The following is a 22,330-nucleotide window of genomic DNA, read 5'->3' on the forward strand; positions in this document are numbered from 1 at the left end:
TACACCGCCTTTGGCCATTTTTTTCTCAGCCCCTCGGAATCGGTTTTGCAAGAGTATAGTGAGGATTGAAGTAGATCATAGATGTTGTGCTCAGATAAGTAGATCCCCAAGAAGCTATCAGCGACCCCATCACACCGACCTGCAAAAGCAAGGTTTATTTTAAAAGTACAAGCCCGGCAGGGGCCTTATCTGACCAGCGGAGGTCAGAGGAAGGCCCAGGTCTTTGTTCGGGACGCTTTTAAAGGGAAGATACGTCAGGGTGCCGGGCCTTTTGTGATTGGGCAGGGCAGTTCCCGGTTGCTCTTAGTCGGAGGGGCGTGTCTCTGTTTGGCTTGGGTGCAGGGAGTTACCTCATTTGGCACTCTCTACTGAGCTGCCCTTGGTCTGCTGAGCTGTCCTTGGTAAGCTTTGATGTCTCCAGAATGCCTGAATGCCTGCTTTTACAAAGGACTCGGGTCTGCTACGGGAAACAGAGGCTGCTTTTTATTTACGTTTTTAAATGGAGCCACTTTGGCTCTTCAGTAGATATATGTATGTGTGCAGCAATTCGAGTATTAGGTGATCAACATGTGGCACTTACCGCCGCGCTCTGACACCAGCTGCTAACTCGGAGGCAAACTTCCTGGCACTGTCAAGGAGGTTTGTGCCTTGTGCCTGGTGTCTGCCGCTCTGTCAGTTCCCAGGGCTAAGCAGTGCCAGCGGACAGAGGGAAGAGCAGGACAAAGGAAAATGGACAGAGACAGAGGAAGAAGAGATAAAAGGGGCGTCTGTGGACCGACCACACTGTTGGAGTCACGGAGTCTGCTCTCTCGGACTCTGCCGGCCAGCCTTCCTACCTATCCCGGCCTATGTGGGATACAGAGACCCAGACACAGGTTTTTGGTGCATTTGTATTGGTGCATTTTGTATTGAAAACACCCAAATACTGATTTTTCATAGTTTTTAAGTGATTTTTTTAGAAAAGATTTATTTGAAAGGCAGAGTTAGAGAGAGAGAGAGAGAGAATGAATCTTCCATCTGCTAGTTTGCTCTTCAAGTAGCCGCAACGGTCCTGGCTGGGCCAGGCTGAAGCCAGGAGCCTGGAGTTCCATCTGGCTCTCCCACGTGGGCGGCAGGAGCCCAGGCCCTTGAGCCATTCCCATTCTGGCTTTTCTAGGTTGTTAGATGAACGGGGCACCATGTTGCTACACTTGGCCAGTTTTCTTAGTGTTGGTAATTTTCTTGTGAAGTTGTGCCTCTATTCCTTCCCTCTGTCGTTTCAGCGGCGGCTGTGTCCTCCCCAAACCCTCTGGGGTTCTCTTTGATCCTCTACCCAATGGCCGCCCCGCCATTTCCCCATCTACTTGCTGGATTCCTTGTCAGTGTGCAGGGCTGTTGTGCCTGCTGCGTTGCAGAAGTGGATCACCCCTCCTGTGTGTCCTTTGGTAGTGCCAGGAATTTTCCACACACAAGCCACCAATCAGGCTTCTTGCCGGGAGACGTTCCTGGGGATATTGCGTCAGGCAAGACTTTGGGACTGCCCGTTCCCCAGGCAAGTTGTCCGCTTTCTCCTCTCAGCTCTCAGCGTCTTCACGATGTCAGGCCGCGTCTTCCTTCTGAGGGCGTTTGCTCTTGCGACCCTGGCATCCTGGCTGATCGCAGGAGAGCATGGTAAGCTGCCATCTGGGACCCCCCGCGAGCAGGAACAGAAAGGGGCTCGTGGGGAAGTCAGCCCCAGCCTTCTCCCAGCGGGAGGGTCCTCATCTGTGGCGGTGCTGGTGTCCTGGAGGACAGGGCTGGGTAATTAGGTTCTCAGGACAGCCCAGCCAGTCTTTCTGGCTTTCCTGACCCTCCCTGACCTCGGAGTGAGGGCTTCCAGTTGGGCTTACTAGAGGTTTCAGGTTTTTCCTAGAGCAGCCGGGACCAGAACCAGCACCCATATGGGATGCTGGCACTACAGATAGTGGCTTTACATGCTATGCCACAGTGCCAGCCCCTAAGCATATAATTTCAATATATATATATTTATTTATGCAATATAATCTATCTTCATCTACTTGAAAGAGTGACAGAAAGAGGGAGGGAGAGAAAGAGAGGGATATCTTCCAACCACTGGTTCACTCCCCAAATTCCCACCACTGCTCACAACAGCCAGCCACAACATGCAGAAGCCAGAAGGCCAGAACTCTCTCTGGGTGTCCCATTGGGTGGCAGAGAACCAAGAATGTACCCGCAATCTGCTGCCTAGGATGCATTAGTGGGACTCTGGGTCAGAAGCAGAGGTGCTAGGACTGGGCCTGGCACTCCAGTATGGGATGTGGGTTTCCCAAGCAGCAGCTTAACCCTGCGCCAAACGATGGCCACCCAAATATATACCTATTTTTATCATGTTGTCTGTTTCTCTCTCTTCCCAAGTATTGAGGTTACTTTTTTGGGAGTGGTGTTCGCTATATAAATTAACTTAGAGCTCACATTGTTACAATGTTGAGTCTTTATGGCTTCTCCCACTGTTCAAGTGTTTTTGGTGTATTTCAGAGTGTTTCACAGCTTTAACACATTGCTTGGATAGTTTATGCCTCAATATTTTCTCTTCTCCTCTGTTGTCCTAGCTGGGATCTTCCATCATGTCTTCTAAAGGACCTGGAGCAATTCTCTCATGTGAGCGCATGTAGCAGTTAGAGTAAAAAAGCCTGGGTTCGAGCCTGGGGCTCACTCGTTAACGGCCAGCAGGTCCATGGAAAGTCTCTTCTGCTTCTCTGCCTCTGTTCCTTTCTCTGTAAGATGAAGGAAAACCCTTGGCCGGCTGTTGTAATGAGTCCAAGTGTGTAAAGTGGCTCTCAGTCTACATCAGCTTCCTTCCTCTTGTCTCCTACGGAGGACTGCATCGTGGGTACAGTTTCTCTTCCCCCATTCACTTCCTCTCTGAGACCCTGAGACTCCGTGACATGTGACAACGTCTTTCCTTGCAGCCAAAGCACTCCAGGTAGCATGTCCTTTCCCAGTACCCACTGTGGCTGTTTCTGCCCAGCTGGGGCAGCTATCTTGGGCAGCTTGCCCATAAGGGAGAATAGAAGGTTGTACTCCTTGCCAGGACTCTTGAGGCCTGGCTCTGTAACCAAAGCCTGGGAATCTGTAGCAGGCGGATCACTCACCGCCGGCTTGTAGGGCTTAGTACAATCTTCCCAGTGTTTGCAGCTGATGGCTAACTTGTGGGGCTAAGGGTGAGGCTGGCACCCAGGCACAGGAGCTTTGTGAACTGCTGTGGCCCATGGCCAACCCAGATGAGGCTTCCTTTCCCCCTGGAGCTAGGCGGACAGGCTAGAATTGTGACCTCCTGCTGGTCTCCTAGTGCCTGCCTGGGGGTGTTCCTAGCCTGCTAGGAGGCAATATTGCCTGCCAGTAGTGTTAGTATATTCTTTTTTTTTTTGGACAGGCAGAGTGGACAGTCAGAGAGAGAGACAGAAAGAAAGGTCTTCCTTTTTGCTGTTGGTTCACCCTCCAATGGCCGCCGCAGACGGCCTGCTGCGGCCGGCGCACAGCACTGATCTGATGGCAGGAGCCAGGTGCTTCTCCTGGTCTCCCAGGCGGGTGCAGGGCCCAAGCAGTGCAGGGCCATCCTCCACTGCACTCCCGGGCCACAGGAGAGAGCTGGCCTGGAAGAGGGGCAACCGGGACAGAATCTGGCGCCCCGACTGGGACTAGAACCCGGTGTGCTGGTGCCACAAGGCGGAGGATTAGCCTAGTGAGCCACGGCACTGGCCTAGTATATTCTTTTTAAAGATTTATTTATTTATTTGAAAGGCAGAATCACAGAGAGGCAGAGAGAGAGAACGCGAGGTCTTCAATCTGCCGGTTCACTCCCCAGATGGCCGCAACTGCTGGGGCTGCACAGATCTGAAGCCAGGAGACAGGAGCCAGGAGCCAGGAGCTTCCTCTGGGTCTTCCATGTGGGTGCAGGGGCCCAAGGACTTGGGCTATCCTCCATTGTCTTCCCAAGCCACAGCAGAGAGCCGGTTCAGAAGTGGAGCATGGCCGGCGCCACAGCTCACTAGGCTTATCCTCCGCCTGCGGTGCCAGCACCCTGGGTTCTAGTCCCGGTTGGGGCGCCGGATTCTGTCCCGGTTGCTCCTCTGCCAGTCCAGCTCTCTGCTGTGGCCCGGGAGTGCAGTGGAGGATGAGGATGGCCCAGGTCCTTGGGCCCTGCACCCGCATGGGAGACCAGGAGGAAGCACCTGGCTCCTGGCTTCGGATTGGCGCAGTGCACTGGCTGCAACGCACCGGCCATAGCGGCCACTTTGGGGGTGAACCAATGGAACAAGGAAGACCTTTCTCTCTGTCTCTCTCACTGTCTAACTCTTAAAAAAAAAAAAAAAAAAAGAGAGAGAGAAGTGGAGCAGCCGGAACTTGAACTGGTGCCCATATAGGATGCCGGCACCACAGGTGGCAGCTTCACCTGCTACACCACAGTGCCAGCCCCAATAGTATGAGTAGTAGTAGTAGTAGTAGCTGTTGTTGTTGTTAGTAGTTATCTACTTTTCCAAAGCTCTCATCCTGGGGCAGGGCTGGTTCCTTCACACAGCAGGATTGTTTGCTGTACCCTTAGGATGTCCTTCTTGGACTGTGAAAAAATGTTTGCTTTTCGTTAAGCTCTGACCCTGCCAGAGGTTTGCCTCAGCCAATGCTGGTCTGTTTGGCAAGGTGGAGGGGAGTTTGCCAGGGCACAGAGAAAACCCTGGGACCTGCTCGTAGCGGGCATTCTGGTCTGAACATAAGACTGAATCCTAGCTCTTCTGCTTGCTTGCTCTGTAGACCTGAGCAAGTCCCTGAACCTCAATCATGTCATCTATGAAATGGGAATGAGGATATTTACCTCACAGAGTGATGATGCAATTTAGAAGAAATGCATCGTAAAAGCCTTCACTACACTTGCCAAGCAGTGTTAGTAGCTGTGGAGTTGTACCCAGCACCTCTCTGTTCCGTAGCTGTGGAGTTGTACCCAGCACCTCTCTGTTCAGGCTCCTCCCCACTTACCTGGAGTCTGGCCTGTCCGTTTGCTTCCTCCCTTCCTTATGCATTTAGTCAGTGCACATTGTGCATCTACCTGCTTGGCATTTGGGTATCCAGTGGTAAGCAAGGCAGCCGCGGTGTGCTCTCACAGTGCTCATCCGTGGTGGGAGAGACAGGAAATAAGCAAGTAGACACATGAAGAATGACCACAGGCTGCAGTGTGTGCTGTGAAGGAAACTTAGAGTGGTGCAGAGGCTGTGTCTTTTTTAACTCAGAGAATGAGAAGGAGCCGGCCATTGCACGGGCTGCCGCAAGATGGAACTGCGAGAGCAAAGGCTGGGAGGTGTGGAGCGCTTGCAGCTGGGTCTGAGAAGCGGAAGGAAGCCGGTGTTTGGAGGAGAGGAGAGGGAGAGGGATCCTAGTTGAGCTTGGAGTGGTAGGCAGAGCCCAGACTTTACGGGGTGTTCAGGGCTTCTCTCTTAGCCTTTATTCTAAGTACAAAAGGAAGTCTTTGAGGGGTTCTAAAAGCAGGGGGTTGGTCTAGTTTTCATTTAGAAGAGACTGCTCTTTTGATGTTTGGAGAAAGGATGTGGGCAAGTGTAGACGGTGGAAGATGGGTTAAGCAGCCAACGTGGAGGCTTAGGTGCGAGGTGACGATGCAGGGGTGGAGAAGTGGGAGGCTCAAGGTACTTCTGAGTGTGGGGTTCATGGGACCGAGTGAAGACGGATGCGGCTGCAGCCACTGAGGGAGAGAGAGATGCTAGCCCTCTGGCTTGGGCTGTGGACGATGGTGGTGCTCCTTACCGAGAAGACAGGAACTCGGGGAGGACGAGCTTTGAAGATTCAGATTAAGCCGAGAGCTGTCCTCTTGGCTGCCACCCACGCCTACCCCCTCCCCCTGCCCTGCCGTGGCCCGCTTCCCCACTCTACGAAGTGTGGCTGCTCTGGACCCCTGTGACTCTTTTGCTTACTACAACACATTCTTTGTATGGATTGATGGAGCAGGCTCTCTGTGTGTCTGGTTGACCTTTTTCGACAAACTCACTGCTGGTTGCACAGAAAAAGAGTTAACATAGCAGAACCAAGGCTGCTATTCCTAGAAAGGCTTGCTGGCAAGGTGGGCTCTTGGCTGTCTCCCGGGAACGTGGATTTGGGAATGTTCCTATCACCCTAACTAAGGAGAGTGCCTCGCTGTACCTAAACTGATTGTGCGAGTCATGTGATGTTGGCTGAGCCTCTCCGCCTTCCTTCTCAGAGTCTGGAATCTTGGTATGTGCGAGGCAGAAGGTGCCTATGTTAACAGCCTCAAATTAAAACCTTGCACACTGAGTATTTAATGAATTTCCCTAGTAGACAACACCTCGCATGTGTTGTCACAATGCTATGCCAGAGGAATTTAGTGGGTTCTGTGTGACGCTACTGAAAGAGGACTCATGGAAAACTGTACCTGTTTTCCTCTTTGTCCTTTTGATGATTTTCTTTTAATTTTAAAAAAAGATTTATGTATTTATTTGAAAGGCAGAGTTAGAGAGAGAGAAAGAGAGACAGAGAGAGATTTTTTTTAAAGATTTATTTATTTTACTTGAAAGTCACAGTTACACAGTGAGAGGAGAGGCAGAGAGAGAGAGAGAGAGAGAGAGAGAGAGAGATTTTTTGACAGGCAGAGTTAGGCAGTGAGAGAGAGAGAGAGACAGAGAGAAAGGTCTTCCTTCCGTTGGTTCACCCCCCAAATGGCCGAAGCCAGGAGCCAGGTGCCTCCTCCTGGTCTCCATTGTGGGTGCAGGGGCCCAAGGACTTGGGCCATCCTCCGCTGCCTTCCCGGGCCACAGCAGAGAGCTGGACTGGAAGAGGAGCAACCGGAACAGAATCCGGTGCCCCGACCGGGATTAGAACCTGGGATGCCAGCGCCGTAGGCGGAGGATTAGCCTAGTGAGCCGCGGTGCTGGCCTGAGAGATATTTTTTTAAAGATTTATTTATTTATTTGAAAGTCAGAGTTACAGAGAGAGAGAAGGACAGGCAGAAAGAGAGAGAGAGAGAGAGGTCTTCCATCTGCTGGTTCTCTCCCCAATCTGCTGCAATGGCTGGAGCTGTGCCGATCCGAAGCCAGGAGCCAGGAGCTTCTTCTGGGTCTCCCACGGGGAGCAGAGGCCCAAGCACTTGGGCCATCCTCTACTGCTTTCCCAGGCCGTAGCAGAGAGCTGGATTGGAAGAGGAGCAGCTGGGACTAGAACCCACGCCCATATGGGATGCTGGTGCTGCAGGAGGAGGACTAACCCACTGCGCCATGGTGCTAGCCCCAAGAGATTTCTTCTACCTGCTGGCTCACTCCCCAAATGTCCACAATAGTCAGGGCTAGTCCCAGGCCTGAGCCAGTAGCCAAGAACCAGAAACTATCTAGGTCTCTCATGTGGGTGGCAGGAACCCAAGTAGGACATTATTCACTGCCTTCTTAGGTACATTTAGCAGGAAGCTGGACTGGAAGTGCAGAGTAGCTAGCACTCAAACCAGGCACTCTTGATATGCGATATGGCATTCCCAAGTGATGGCTCAGCCCCTGTACAACTCCTGCCCTTACCACTGGGCTTTATATGTTGGAAGCTCTGAGCCGAGTGAGGCCCCATCCTGACTGATGTGTTTTTTGGGTGACCCTTGCTGGAGTGTAGGGGATCACAAAGATGTGGTTTAAAGGACATAAGAGCTCATGTCAGAGTTGAAGGCTGGGACCCAGTTTTGCCACCACTGGTCTCAGGCAAATCCTTTCCCAACTTGGGTGTCTCTCTCTGTATTTCCAGGAGAGCAGGAAGAGATTTGGTAGCTCAAAGGGCCCTTCTTGGCTTGAGAAGTTCTGGAATTCTGCTTTTCTCGCAGTAACTGGCCTTCTTCTTCCAGACATGGGAAACTGGAGCCAAAGCAGTAGTCACGATGGGGTGTGGCTGCTTCCTGGGCTTCCACCGCACTGCTTGTTTGCTGATAACTTGGGGTTTGGGTCATGCAGATGGACAGTAAGGATGCTTTCCCTGTCCTGGCTCTCAGTCCTTTGTCTCATCCTGGTTCCTGGTGAGGTAACTGTGGGACCCACATCCTATGAGGAACTGAGCTTGCCCAGCCTGTCAAAGCTGGCAGTGAGAGGCAGAGGGTATGGTCTCAGGAGATCTCAGGAGCCATGTTTTTGTAATGTCTCTTGGGATGGGGAAAGGCTCAGAAGATAGAATTTCCAGAGAACCGGATTTCAGAGTATAAAGGAAAGACTGTCTAGTGTAAGGACAAGGATGGTGTAGTCTGGCTAGGAGGTAGTGGGGCCTCGTTGATTCCAGATGTGCAAGCTGAGAGACAGGTTGTTTGGCAGGATTCAGCATTAGACCGGCTGTCAGAGTGGTGGGCTCTCTGAGTACTGGTCACAGGGGTGTTTTCTGATCACGTGGGTCTCAGCCCCTCCTCTGAGGGTCCCTTTATTGCTTGTAAAGTTTGGCAAAACCCCAAGGATCACAAGGAAGTCTGGGCTGGAAGAGTCAAGACAAGATCTCTCTGGTCCTGAGATTGAGGGCGGAGAATAGCAGGATGCTCCTGGGATCGGTCGCTTCAGGGCCAGACTCCGCGCGGTGGTCAGATCTGGGAGGTGTGGTGCTCTACGTACCTGATTTGTGGGGCACATGGCATAACTCCGTGTGGAACTTCTGACACCGAGTTTTTCCAGCAGGCAGGTTTTTATGATCTGGCTTCTCAACTCTTGGACAAAAGACTTTTGTTCATTGTTACATGGACTTCAGCGTTTGTCAAGCAGGTGGGGAAGTGTGGGGAGGTGCATCTGTGGGTCCCAGGGAGCATATTTTGTGAATAAAAAATCAATACATATAGTCTGGACTGATCTCACAGTGGCAGAGAAGACTTGCGGTGAGGGCCGATGAGGATCTCAGAGTGCAGGGTTAGCATGCCTCCCTTGTTCTCCCCGGAGCCCAGCACTGGCCTTTCCATCATGACAGACTTCCTGGAGCCAGGCACATGCGACCACACTTACTGTCCTGTTTCGGTTTTCTACAAAGGCTTTAATTGCCTATCACCTTTCCCTTCATTTCAGAAACTTGGACAAACACTGAGACGAATGAGTCATGGTAGTGGGTTTGTTTGGATGTGCCTGCTTCTGAGGACCTGGCCCGGTGCCACGTGTTTGAACGGCGGGCAGTAGAAAGTACTCACTGCCAGTGAAGATGCTGTTTGTCCTGCTTTGTCCTGACTCATTCTGCACTTCTGGGCAGGCCCTTTCTCTTCTTTGAGTCTCCTTCTTAGTGATGATGAAGGGATGGAGCAAGAATGTGTTGGGCTGCACACAACAGTAACTTAACCAAATAGGGATTCAGTTTTCTCAGATAACAGGAAGTTCCAGAGTAGGGGCAGAGCTGGTCAGGTGGCTTCATGATGCTGACAAGGGTGAAGCTGTGTCTCTCTTTCTCCCTCACAGTCCTTGACTTTGTCCTCCTGCTGCTTGCTTCCTGGTGGTAGAAGGCTGCTCTGCCTCTGTGTTATGTCTGTCTTTGGACTGGAAGAAGAAAGAAAGAGAGGGCAATTTGGAAGGGAGATGCCCTGTGTATGGAATGCAAGGGTTGTCCCAGTGATGTCTTGGTTTGTGGTCAAAACCACTTGCAACAGATTATGGAGAAGGCCTCAATTTGGCTGGACTCCCTGGGTTTCTATTAATAAATGTTTCAGAGAGCCAGCGCTGTGGCGCAGCTGGTTAATGCCCTGGCTTGAAGCACCAGCATCCCATATGGGCGCCGGTTCTAGTTCTGGCTGCTCCACTTATGATCCAGCTCTCTGCTATGTCCTGGGAAAGCAATAGAAAATGGTGCAAGTCCTTGGGCCCCTGCTCCCTTATGGGAGACCCGGAAGAAGCTCCTGGTTTCTGGCTTCGGATCGGCACAGCTCTGGCTGTTGGGGCCAACTGGGGAGTGAACCATTGGATGAAAGACCTCTCTCTCTCTCTCTCTGCCTCTCCTCTCTCTGTGTAACTCTGACTTTCAAATAAATAAATAAATCTTTAAAAAAAATGTTTCAGTTCATAGCTGCATAACAAATCATCATCAAACTTAGTAGCTTAAAACAACAATGGTTTATTCTTTCTCATGATTGTGTGGTTTGCTTGGGCCTAGCAGGGCAGTTCATGTACACATATGGTGTAGCTGTGGTCACTCAGGCAGTTGCATTCAGCTGGGAGCTCACTGGGGATGTCTACTAGGTTGGAATGACCAGGGTGGACTGTCTTCCTCCATATCCTCTCTCTGTGAGGCCTCACCACTCTGTAGTCTTAGCCCATGCTGCGTTCTGGCATGGCAGTTGGTTTCTGACAGCAGATGTTGTAAGAGGACAAGCCCCAGTATGCAAGTGCCTATCAAAGCTCTGCCTGTGTCATACTTGCTAACGTCCACGTCATATGCTGAAGTCGTGTGGGGAAGCCCAGAGTCCACAGGAGAGAGGACTACACAAAGGCGTGAATCCCTGGAGCTGTAGCTCACTGAGGGCCACCCGTGTAAATGTCTGCTGCAATAGGAAGGAGGGGAGCACAGATGTGGGGCTGGCAGCTAGCGTGTTTGCCACAGTGGGTTAGAGCTGAGTGGTGGTTTGCAAACTGTGAGTGCTAAAATCAATTCTGTAGTTTATGGCCAGCACTTAAAAAAAGAAAAGAAAAGGAGAGGCCGGCGCCGCTGCTCACTAGGCTAATCCTCCACCTAGTGGCGCTGGCACACGGGGTTCTAGTCCCGGTTGGAGCGCCGGATTCTGTCCTGGTTGCCCCCCTTCCAGGCCAGCTCTTCGCTATGGCCTGGGAGTGCAGTGGAGGATGGCCCAAGTGCTTGGGCCCTGCACCCCATGGGAGATCAGGAGAAGCACCTGGCTCCTGGCTCCTGCTTTCGGATAGGCGCGGTGCGCCGGCTGCGGCGGCCATTGGAGGGTGAACCAATGGCAAAAGGAAGACCTTTCTCTCTGTCTCTCTCTCTCACTGTCCACTCTGCCTGTAAAAAAAAAAAAAAAAAAAAAAGAGAGAGAGAGAGAGAAATGGAAATGATATAAAATGCCAGAGAGCACTGCATATCCATGATGCATATAAATATGTACATTTTACATACACGCACATAAATATGCAAGTCGAATGCAATGAGGAAATATTTCATACCCTGGTCTCCAGTGTTCTGATTCTCTGGCAGAGTTTGGCGCTGAGTGTCCTGCTGACCCCCTTCCATGTGAGGAACTGTGTGATGGGGACCACTCCTGTCCCCAGGGGCATAAATGCTGCAGCACCGGCTGTGGCCACACCTGCCGTGGAGACATTGAGGGAGGTAAGTTGGTTCTTTTGGGAAGAAATACTGGAGTGTTCCCATGAGTCCAAGCAATGATTTGGGAGGGAAGCCACTAGTGGTCTCTCTCACTTCCTGGGAGGACCCAGCGCCATCGTTTTTCTTGTGCTGCAGAACCCCCAGAATAAAGGAACTCTTCCCTCTAGGTTCAAAGAGACAATATTGGCACTAAAATAACTAGGGGATGTATTATGAAAATTAACTGTAAAACTTGTTCTCAAACAGTTTTTTTGTGTGTGTGTAAATTGTTGAAATCTTTACTTAGTATAGATTGGGTCTTCTGTGTATAAAGTTAATTCAAAATGAATCTTAATGGGAAATTGGACAGGGAATGGGAGAGAGAAGAGGAGGTGGGGTGGGTGGGAGGGCGGGTATGGTGGGGAAAATCACTGTATTCCTAAAGTTGTACTTACGAAGTTTGTACTCATTAAATAAAAGGTTTCTTTTGGGAAAAAAAAAAAAAAACATAAATAACAGATCTAGGGGAAGGCGGGATGGGGCAGTACTGAAAAATCCCTAGGCGGAGAGCCTGGAAGCGTAGCTTCTGGTCTTGATCTGCTGCAGATTTGCTCTGTGACTGTTGGCAAACAAATCCCTCTGTTTTTAAAAAAAATTTTATTTATTTGAAAGGCAGAGTTACGGAGAGGCAGAGAGAAAGAGACAGAGACAGAGAGGGAGACAGCGCGAGCGAGCAGAGTGCCATCTTCATCCGCTGGTTCACTCCCCAGGTGGCTGCAGTGCCCGCAGCTGTGCGTCTTCCCGGTCTCCCACACAATAAACCCCTCTTTTTGAGCCCACGTTTCTTCATCTGTCAAATGAGGGAGTTTCCCAAGGTCACTGGCATTCAGACCTAATTTTTAGTACGAAGCTTTCCTCCATCTCAGGTGAAATCTTAGTTGGAAGCAACTTATGAGGGTCCTTCCCAAAGTTTGCAGCAAAATGGATTGAAAAGGGTTTAGGGTGAGTGTTTGACTTAGTGGTTCAGACACCACTTGGAAGGGCCACATGCCTCATCCCAGGGCCTGGCTTTAGTCCCAACTCCACTCCCAGTTCCAGCTTCCTGCTAATGTGCACCCCGAGAGGCAGCAGATGATAGCTTAGGTACACAGGTCCCTATGTGCCACCTACGGGGGAGACCTGGCTGGAGTTCTGTGCTCCTGACTTCAGCCTGGCGTAACCCTGGCTGTTATGGGTTTTTGGAGCATGAACCAGCAAATGGAAGATCTCTGACTTTCTGCCTTTCAAATAAAAATGAAGATAAGAAAATAAAAGTCACAAGAACAAGATAGGCTGGGGTGGGAGTTATGGCACAGTGAATTAAGCTACTGCCTGGGACACCTACCTCCCATACTGGAGTGCCCACTGCTGGGAGTCTTGGCTGTACTGCTTCTGATCCGTCCAGCTTCCTGCTCATGCCTCCTGGGAGGAGATGATGGCTCAGATATGGGGTCCCTGCTACCCACATGGAAGACCCAGATGGAGTTCCAGTTTCCTGCTTCATCCAGGCCTACCTCTAGCTGTTTTGGGAATTTCTCTGTTGTTCTGCCTTTTAAGTAAATGAAAATAAAAACATTTGCAAAACAATGTTTATTTTGATGCAGAAATATTGAAGTCCATTCATGGCTTTTTTTACAATAGGCATTTTTTTTAAACTTTTAAAGGCAACTTTGTATAGATTTCAACATTTTTTTTACAGCAAGATAACCTTATTTTCTAATTCCATTTTCCATGAACTTTTTGAAGTACCCTTGTATATGAGTATATATACAATAAATAAAAACATTTTGATTGTTATTCCTTTGTTTCTTCAATATTTTTTAAATAGTATGTTTTTTTTTAACAGATTTATTTTATTTATTTGAAAGACAGAGTTACAGAGAGAGGTAGAGACAGAGAGAGAGGTCTTCCATCTGCTGTTTCACTCCCCAGATGGCCGCAATGGCCGGAGCTGTGCCGATCCGAAGCCAGGAGCCAGGAGCTTCTTCTGGGTTTCCCACATGGGTGCAGGGGCCCAAGGACTTGGGCAGTCTTCTACTGCCATCCCAGGCCACAGCAGAGAGCTGGATCGGAAGAGGAGCAGCCAGGACCAGAACTGGTGCCCATATGGGATGCTGGCGCTTCAGGCCAGGACGTTAACCCGCTGTGCCACAGCGCCGGCCCCAAAGAGTATGCTTTTGAGTGTTCCTTTTGTGCCAGGCACTGGGCAGCTCCCTTTCAAAATCCTTGATGCAGATGTTGTCTTAGTCTCTTTAGGGTCCCAGGCAAAGCTCGAGGCACTGGGGATAGACTCGTTAATGTAGAGCTTACAGCCTATCAGGGAAGATTAATAGATAAATAAGGAATTGTAATAAAGTTTCATGGAGAATGCTGTGGGTGCACAAGGCAGGGGCACTATAATTCATCCAGGGTGGCTGAGAAGGCCTCCCTGAGGAGTGACAAGGCTAAAGTGCAGGAGGAGAGGTGGTGGTCTGGGGGGCTTGCCATCTTTGTCTCCACACCTGCAGAGCTATCAACTCCCGAGTCACTTCTAGGAGACTCCCTCTGGGACACCACGAGAAGACTCTTGGCTCAGAGATTCCTTGAGTCCTTACAGATTTCTAGATACCCTGCAGCCTCCCAATTTCCCAGAGAGTTTGGTTTTGATTTAGTTTGGGTCACGGGTTGATTGACCCCGGGCTCCAGGGTCTGGGTTCTAGACGGGAACCTGTAGACAGCAGAGCTGGCATCCTGTCTTTTTTCCACCTTCCTTTTTCCCCACAGGACGAAGTGGTGTTTGTCCGAACATTCTGGTGGGCCTGTGCATCGTCAACTGCGTGGTGGATGAGAACTGTCCAGCTGGGGAGAAGTGCTGCAAGTCAGGCTGTGGCCGCTTCTGTGTCCCAGGAGTGCTGCGACCTGACCGTGAACCCCAACTGGACAGTCAGGTCTGATTCTGAATCAGGTGAGTCCAGTCCGTGGGCATCAACCATGGACTCAGCTGCTGTGTGTACAACGCTGGCTTAGATGCCAGGAAGGGAACTTTTGAAGGCCAAGAAGAATCTCACTGGAGGGAAAGATCCTACGTCGCAGACAGAACCTTTGTGTACAGTGTGGGCTCATAGTGTTCAGAGTGGGTATGGCTCCCGGGGAAGGGCTTCGTGGTAGAAGTGTGATTTGATCTAGGCCCTGAAGGCTTGGCAGATGTGACAAAGTGGGGCTAGCATCCGGAGACGTGCAAGCTGGCAATCTGGTGATCATTAGCAAGGGCACAGGGGTGGGAGTGAATGTGACGTGATGAGGGGGTAGGTGAGGGGTGGGTGACGGAACAGCTGTAGCTTCTGTTTTTGCAAGAGGAGATGCAAGATTGATATCTGAGTGAGTCTTCAATGCCAGTTTGGATTGGGTTGTCCAGGAAGTGGGAGCCATTTAAGGCTTTTGAGAGTAACATGTGCCAAGGCTCTCTGTGGTGGAGCAGAAAACCAGGTGAGGTAGCTGGAACCAGGAGGGCCCAGCTGTGCCCTGGTATTTCTTCTACTTTCAGAGGTCCTGGCGCCCTAGTGGTCCTGATTTGTCCAGAGCTTTCGCTGACTCTAGGGGGCGTGGCCTGGCAGCTGGGAGGAGGTGCCATCTTGGGGCTTGTCGTCATCCCAGGGCACTCCTGGCCCTCCTTGCCCTGCTCCCCTTGCTGCTGCTGCCTGGAGAACAGGGACTAGCCCTGTGGTTAGGCGGAGGCCGTGTGGTGCTTCTCTTCCCCAGGAAAGACTGCTACTGACCCTCTTGTGTATGCTGTCTGGGGGCTCCGATGAGAGCTCAGGGGAGAGCGAGGGGTTCTGAGTGTGGCTGTGAGATTGCGAGAATGACATTGAGGAAGGATGGCCGATGCATTCTCTCGGAGAACACAGAACGTGGGTGTTGGTTGGGTGTGGCTGTGGGAGACTTGGGTAGAAGCTAAACCTAGGATGACTCTCCGTGGATGTCTGTCTCAAGTCCAGGGGAGAGGGGGGCTCAGTCCTTGTTTTGGGCCCTGTCGACCTTTCTTTTATTGGAGACTGTGGTTTGGAGGCAGAATAGGGTTGGGTAGCTGGTTTATTGTAGTTGCTTGAATATTTTCTTTCTTTTTTTTTTTTTTTAAAGATTTGTTTATTTATGTGAAAGGCAGAGTTACAGAGAGGCTGAGAGAGAGAGAAAGAGAGAGAGAGAGAGAGAGAGAGAGAGAGAGAGTCTTCCATCCACAGGTTCACTACCCAGTTGGCCGCAACGGCTGTAGCTGCGCTGATCCGAAGCCAGGAGCCAGGAGCTTCTTCCAGACTTGGCCCCTGCATCCGCATAGGAGACCTGGAAAAGAAGCTCCTGGCTCCTGGCTTCGGATCGGTGCAGTTCTGGCTGTTGTGGCCAATTGGGGAGTGAACCAGCGGATGGAAGACCTCTTTCTCTCTCTCTCTCTCTCTCTCTCTCTCTGCCTCTTTGTAACTCTGCCTTTCAAATAAATAAACCTTTAAAAATTTTTCTTTTTTTATGTGTACAAAGTGGATAATGTCATACCTTGAAATCTTTCGTGTCATCATATATATTCTTTTAATAAAATTCCACAAAATGATTAATGTATTTAGTCGTTTCATTAAACAATGTTCTTGTACGTATATATAACAGTCTATTTTTGCAGATAAATCTGGATAGTTCTTTGTAGTAGAATTCTAATTTCTTAAGTAGAACCCGTACTTTCTCCCTCAATTAAAAAAAGCGCTCAGTGAATGTTTTTGAATGAATGAAAGAATGATTGGAGCTCCTTAGTGAATTAATTAAGAATTCTTTGGGTCGTCCGAAATAGGAAATCCAACCAACAGTGGCTTAGATACAAAGACTTAGTTACAGTGCCTGTTGGGGTACAGAGGGACACAGTATACAGTTGCCATAGTAACTGTATCCATTTCCAGCACCAGTATCTGTGATACTGGTGCCCGGGCTCCTTCCTTCCTTCCCCAGCATCCTTAGTGTGCTGGCTTTTGACCTGGGCTGCTTACCTCACGGTGCCTGCAGCTTCTGCCTCAGAGGTTGCCACGGGGAGGCTGGAAAGCAAACGTCTTTAGAGGGGAATGGGCAAGCAGGAGTGTCTTCGTTAATAAGACTTCATGCCTGGGGCGAGGGGAGGGACCTGCCTGGACATAAACATTGAGTTTCTATTAGTAAGGGAGAAGGAGGGAATACCTTTTGAGTAGGTAGTTAATAAACTGCATGTATCATATTCCTCAAAGGGCATATGGATTTGAAAGCTGGATCAAATTTGCTGAGTCAGCAGGGGCTGGTGTTGTGGTGCAGCACATTAAACTGCCCATCAGAGGCCGGTTCAAGCCCCAGCTGCTCCATTTCCAGTCTGGCTCCCTGCTAATGTGTCTGGTAAAGCAGTGCTTGGGCCCCTTCCACCCACGTGGGAGAAGCGCAGTTGGAGTTCCAGGCTCTTAGCTTTGGCCTGGCCCAGCTGCAGCCATTTGGGGAGTAAACCAGCAGATGGAAGGTCTCATTCTCTGTGCCTCCCTGTCTCTCTCTGTCACTCTGTGTTTCAAATAAATTAAAATAACTTTTTTAAAAAAGTTGCTGAATAGTCAGAGCTTTTAAAGCAAGAAAAATGTAGATACCAGTACTCAACCTTAACTATCACAAAAATGCTTTGATAATAACCAACTTTAATGGAAAAAGGTGAGGTATACCTTTGAAATGAAACAAACAAACCAACCCTATTTCTGGCTATGTTTTCACATTGACATGAGATTCTGGTTCCTGCTGGCCTCAGAACACTCATCTTTTGGAGTAGACATATGTCAGTGTTGCCTGATTCCAAAGAGTGGCAGACAGGAGCCTCACCCTGGCCATCCCAGGGACAATTATAGCTCCAGGCTCATGTTGCAAGGGAATCTGGAAGGGCTAGTATCACGGTGGTGGGCTGGCTTGTCAGGTCCCACTGCTTTGCTTATCATTTTAAAACCTTTATTTTCATTTTTTTTTCTCTGGAAGACAGAAAAAGAGAGAGACAGAGAAATCTTCCATCCATTGGTTCACTATTCGGCTGTCCTCAACAGTCAGGGCCGGATCTGATTGAAGCTAGACACCCTGAGCTCAATTGAGGTTTCCATACTTGAGTTGTCGTCTGTCTCCTCCAGGGTGTACATTAGTAGGAAGCTGGAACTTGAACCAGGCACTCTGGTACGGAGTGCAGGCATATCAAGTGGCAACTTAACTGCTGCACCAACCACCCATCCCTTGCTTATAATTTTACTGCTTACCAAAAAAAAAAAAAAAAAAATCACAAAAATACATGTACATAGTTTTATAAAGGCAGTATGGGAGACCTTTCAATGAAAACTAACAGTTTGGGAATCTTCAAATACTGCAGGATGATTTTCTGTGACTGGAGAGGGAGGGTGAGTTCCAGTTGCAGCTCAGGCTGAGCAGTAGGAGAGGCTCTTCCAGTCTGGGGCAGCCTACCCTTAGGTGGAAGCTTGCTGCCTTACCTACAGGTGGCAGTGTTGAGAGACAGGAGAGAGGGGAGAGGAGGAGAAGAGGAGAGAAGAGGGAAGAGGGAGAGGAGGGAGAAAGAGAAGAGAGGGAGGTGGAGGGGAAGACAAGGAGGAGGAAGAGGAGAGAGAGAGAGAAGAAAAGGAGAGAGGGAGAGAGAAAGGGAGCGAGCACTGAAAGGCTGACTTTGAACTTGGGGTTGTGTTGGAACTGGAGGTCAAGGGCTGAGATGGGGCCAAATTCTGGTTCTCCCCTTCCTCTAGGCTTTCCTGGGCAGCTTTCCTTATACCTCTCTTTCCTCTGGGCTTAAGTGCATTCCAGCCTCACTGCTGGTCCTGATCCTACTGCCCAGCCTCCTAGCCTAAAATCAGCCTCTGACCAGGTTGGAAGGGCGCCCTCCTCCCTGTCTCTGATCCTCAGCTTTCACACAAAGGGCAGGGATTTCTGGGGCTGACACTTGCTGACCCTCAAGCGTGGACTGACAGACCTTCCCTTGACCAGCATCAGTGGGTCTTGCAGCTCCTCCTTTCTTCACCCCTTTCCTTGGGTATAGAAATCCCCATGTGTGCCCGAAGCCCAGGTGAAAGTGGAAAAGATTCTTGGTTTTATTCTCAGAACCAGTGCTTTATTCTCAGTACCACTAGAGGGCAGCAAAAACCCAAGTCACAGACCACTTCCAGGCAGGAGAAACAATGACATTCTAGAAGCCCAGCGAAAGGAAAAAACTGGATAATTATAGCCAAATTGTCCTTCAAAAGGGTTTTCTTTTTAAACTAATATATAGGGGCCAGAGCTGTGGCATAGTGAGTAAAGCCGCCGCCTGCAGTGCCAGCATCCCATATGGGCACCGGTTTGAGTCCCGGCTACTCCACTTCCCAGCCAGCTCTCTGCTATGGCCTGGGAAAGCAGTGGAAGATGGCCCAAGTCCTTGGGTCCCTACACCTGTGTGGGAGACCCAGAAGAAGCTCCTGGCTCCTGGCTTCGGATCAGCGCAGCTTCAGCGGTTGCAGCCATCTAGGGAGTGAACCAGCAGATGGAAGACCTCTCTCTCTCTGCCTCTCCTCTCTCCGTAACTGTGACTTTCAAGTAAATAAATAAATCTTTTTAAAAAAATAAACTAATATGGGGCCAGCACTGTGGCACAGCCGGTTAAAGCCCTGGCCTGAAGTGCCGGCATCCCATGTGGGCGCTTGTTTTGGTCCTGTCTGCTCTACTTCCGATGCAGCTCTCTGCTGTGACCTGGGAGAATGGTGGAGAATGGCCCAAGTACTTGGGCCTCTGCACCTGCCTGGGAAACCTGGAGGAGGCTCCTGACTCCTGGCTTCGGATGGGTGTAGCTCCAGCTGTTGCAGCCATTTGGGGAGTGAACCAGCGGATGAAAGACCTCTCTCTCTGTCTCTGCCTCTCTCTGTAACTCTGTCTTTCAAATAAATAAAATAAACCTTTAAAAAAATAAACTAATATATAACTATATACTCCTAATATCCCATAAAATGCTTGTTTCCTTTATTTTTTCTATTACCTTTGTAACTAACCCGTATGTAACACAGTAACTGCTACAGAGTAAGTATCTAAAAATGTTCAAACTGGACTTAATTTCCATTATTTTTGAATCTTTTCTCTTACTGAATCTCCTCTTTTCCTTCCAGTGTGTGCCCTGAGACATTTGACCAGCCCGTTTTATATCTGTATGCATTCTTGTTCTTTCATTTGACGGTTCCTGATGGGACGCCCGTGGGCTCTGCATGCTGAAGCTACAAAGAGCAGTCGCCCAGGGTCCCTGCCCTCATCTCTCTCCCCTTGCTCACTGTTTGGCTCTTCCACTCTCTGGGCTCATACCTTTCTTTCACACTCCACTTATTTTAAATACTCCCTTCCATTTTCTTTTATTTTTCTGTTAAAGATTATTTACTTGAAAGGAGGGAGGAGAGAGGAGAGATCTTCTGTCTATGGGTTCACTCCCCAGATGGCAGCAGCAACCAGGTCTGGGACAGAGTAAAGCCAGAGCCAGGAACTCCATATTGGTCTCCCTTGTAGATGGCAGGGATCCAAGCACTTGGACCATCTTCTGCTTTGCCAGGCCGGTAGCAGGAAGCTGGATTGGAAAGCAGAATAGCTGGGACTCCAACCAGCACTCTGATACAGGATCCTGGTACTGTAAGCAGCAGCTTAACTTGCTATGCCATAGTACCTGTCCCACCCACCCCACCCTTTTCTGATACTCTCTTTGGTAATATGGTTTGACATAATAGCTTATATCACACTAGGCATTCCACAGATAAACGTTATAACATCTCAATAAAATGTGAAAAGTAACTGTCTTGAGGCACTAGAGAGTAGCCACAATGAGGAAGGAGCTGGGCCACATTGACCGTCTCCCCTAGACATCCTCTCTGCTTCTCAAGGCTCAGGGCTGCAGCCCGCGCGTCTCATGGCACGTGCAGGTGGGGTTCAGCGGTGTCCTCAGCGCAGGAGTCACGCGGATGTGCCTCTCTCCCAGTGTGTGCTGTCTCTCTGTTCAGGTTTAAATCCTATCTTGTTTCTTTTCAAGTACTTTTTACATTCTGTTGAGATGTTGTAATTTCTATCTGTGGAATACTTAGCCTGACACAAGCTATTATTCTGTTGTCAGAACCCAAGTTCCCCAACTGATCTTTTATTTTATTTTAAAAAGGATTTATTTATTTATTTGAAAGGCAGAGTTACAGAGAGGCAGAGGATGGGATGGGGGGAAGGAGGAAGGGGAGGAGGGAGGGAGGGGGAGATGGAGGATCTTCCATCCACTGGTTCATTCCCCAACTGGCTGTAGTGGCTGGAGCTGTGCCAATCCGAAGCCAGGAGCCAGGAGCTTCCTTTGGGTCTCCCACGTGGTTGCAGGGGCCCAAGGACTTGAGCCATCCTCTACTGCTTTCCCAGGCCACAGCAGAGAGCTGGATTGGAAGAGGAGCAGCTGGGAATCGAACCAGTGTCCATATGGGATGCCAGCACTGCAAGCGATGGCTTTACCCGCTCCACCACAGCACTGCCCCCACCAACTGTTCTTTTAAAGACTTTGCCCTGCATTTTGAAGGCCTCTGTTGTTCTCCAGCACAGCACACAAAGCCGTGGTGCCCTCGATCCTGCTCATCTCTTCTGCATCCCCAGTCCTATGGGGCACATTCAGTTCTTTGGCAATGTCATGCTCTGTGCCCCCTCAAGTTTGCACTGTTTTTCCTTCTTAGGGCAATACTTATCTTCCTTCTGCCTGCTTACCCTTCAGATGTCAGCTCAGTGATCACTTCCCCGAGAAAGGACTTGCTCAGTCTGTGGACAGAGCAAACCCATGTCTTCCACCTGCTAATAACACTGAGTGCCTTTCTTGTAGAGCAGGTTCCCAGCGTTTGTCTTCACATACTTGAGTGGCCATTAAAGGAGTTTCTGCCCATCTTCAGATGCCAATCCCATGCAGGCTGATTCTTTCCACTCCTGGCTCGTATAGGTGCTTACTTTGTACGTTAAATGAATCAAAAGTAGGGGATGTGGGGCCGGAGCTATGGTGCAGCAGGTTATATGCCCTGGCCTGAGGCACTGGCATCCCATATGGGCACCAGTTCAAGCCCTGGCTGCTCTACTTCCGATCCAGCTCTCTGCTATGGCCTGGGAAAGCAGTAGAGGATGGCCCAAGTCCTTGGGCCCCTGCACCTGTGTGGGAGACCCGGAAGAAGCTCCTGGCTCCTGGCTCCCGGCTTCGGATCGGTGCAGCTCCAGCTGTTGCAGCCAATTGGGGAGTGAACCATCAGATGGAAGACCTCTCTCTCTCTCTGCCTCTCCTCTCTCTGTGTAACTCTGATTTTCAAATAAATAAATAAATCTTAAAAAAAAGCAAAAGTAGAGGATATTCCATTGTGCGTGGAAGAAACTTTCCAGTTGAGGGTTAGCGTACTAAAAGCCATAAGGAAGACTATGAGGCATTATGAGATATATCTCAAGTCATCTCACATTTCAGACCCTTAGTTCCAAGATGTATTAATAGGTCAGGCTTGGACCAGATGATCTTTGAGATCACTTTTCACTTTCAAAATCCATGATACCCACAAGTTGAGACAAGATCATGGTATAGCGAATGGTAGTAATACTGGGTGGAATTGGAATGTTCAGCTATAAGCACTATGTGTTCTTGATCAAGCCTCTTGGTAGAAATGGACTTGAGGACAGTTATTCTGGGACTAGTGGGTAGAATTATAAAAGTCCAGAAGTGATCAGATCATGGATGAATCTGATGAGGAAGCCCACTGCAGGCCAGACTTGGGAAGGGCTGGAGGTTTTCTCATCTCTTCTGTTTTAGGAGATAGACTGGGAGTGTTGGATGAGGAAGAGATCAGAACCTTTTTTTTTTAAAGATTTATTTATTTACTTGAAAGTCAGAGTTACACAGAGAGAAAAGGAGAGGCAGAGAGAGGGGTCTTCCATCTGCTGGTTCATTCCCTAGTTGGCCACAATGGCTGGAGCTGTGCTGATTCGAAGCCAGGAG

General features: G+C 49.7%; 1 protein-coding gene across 1 annotated transcript in view; it reads left to right on the plus strand.

Annotated features, from left to right (window-relative positions):
- The first annotated feature begins 1,557 nt into the window (after positions 1–1,557).
- Positions 1,558–22,330, plus strand: part of WFDC3 (WAP four-disulfide core domain 3) — a 54,640-nt gene continuing 33,867 nt past the window's right edge. The window contains 4 exon segments of the mRNA XM_070051777.1: positions 1,558–1,650; positions 11,182–11,313; positions 14,092–14,227; positions 14,229–14,272. Coding sequence (XP_069907878.1) covers positions 1,575–1,650; positions 11,182–11,313; positions 14,092–14,227; positions 14,229–14,272 — 388 coding nt within the window. The 5' untranslated portion in view covers positions 1,558–1,574.

This window comes from Oryctolagus cuniculus, chromosome 11 (genome assembly GCF_964237555.1).
Source record: "Oryctolagus cuniculus chromosome 11, mOryCun1.1, whole genome shotgun sequence".
Lineage (NCBI taxonomy): Eukaryota > Metazoa > Chordata > Mammalia > Lagomorpha > Leporidae > Oryctolagus > Oryctolagus cuniculus.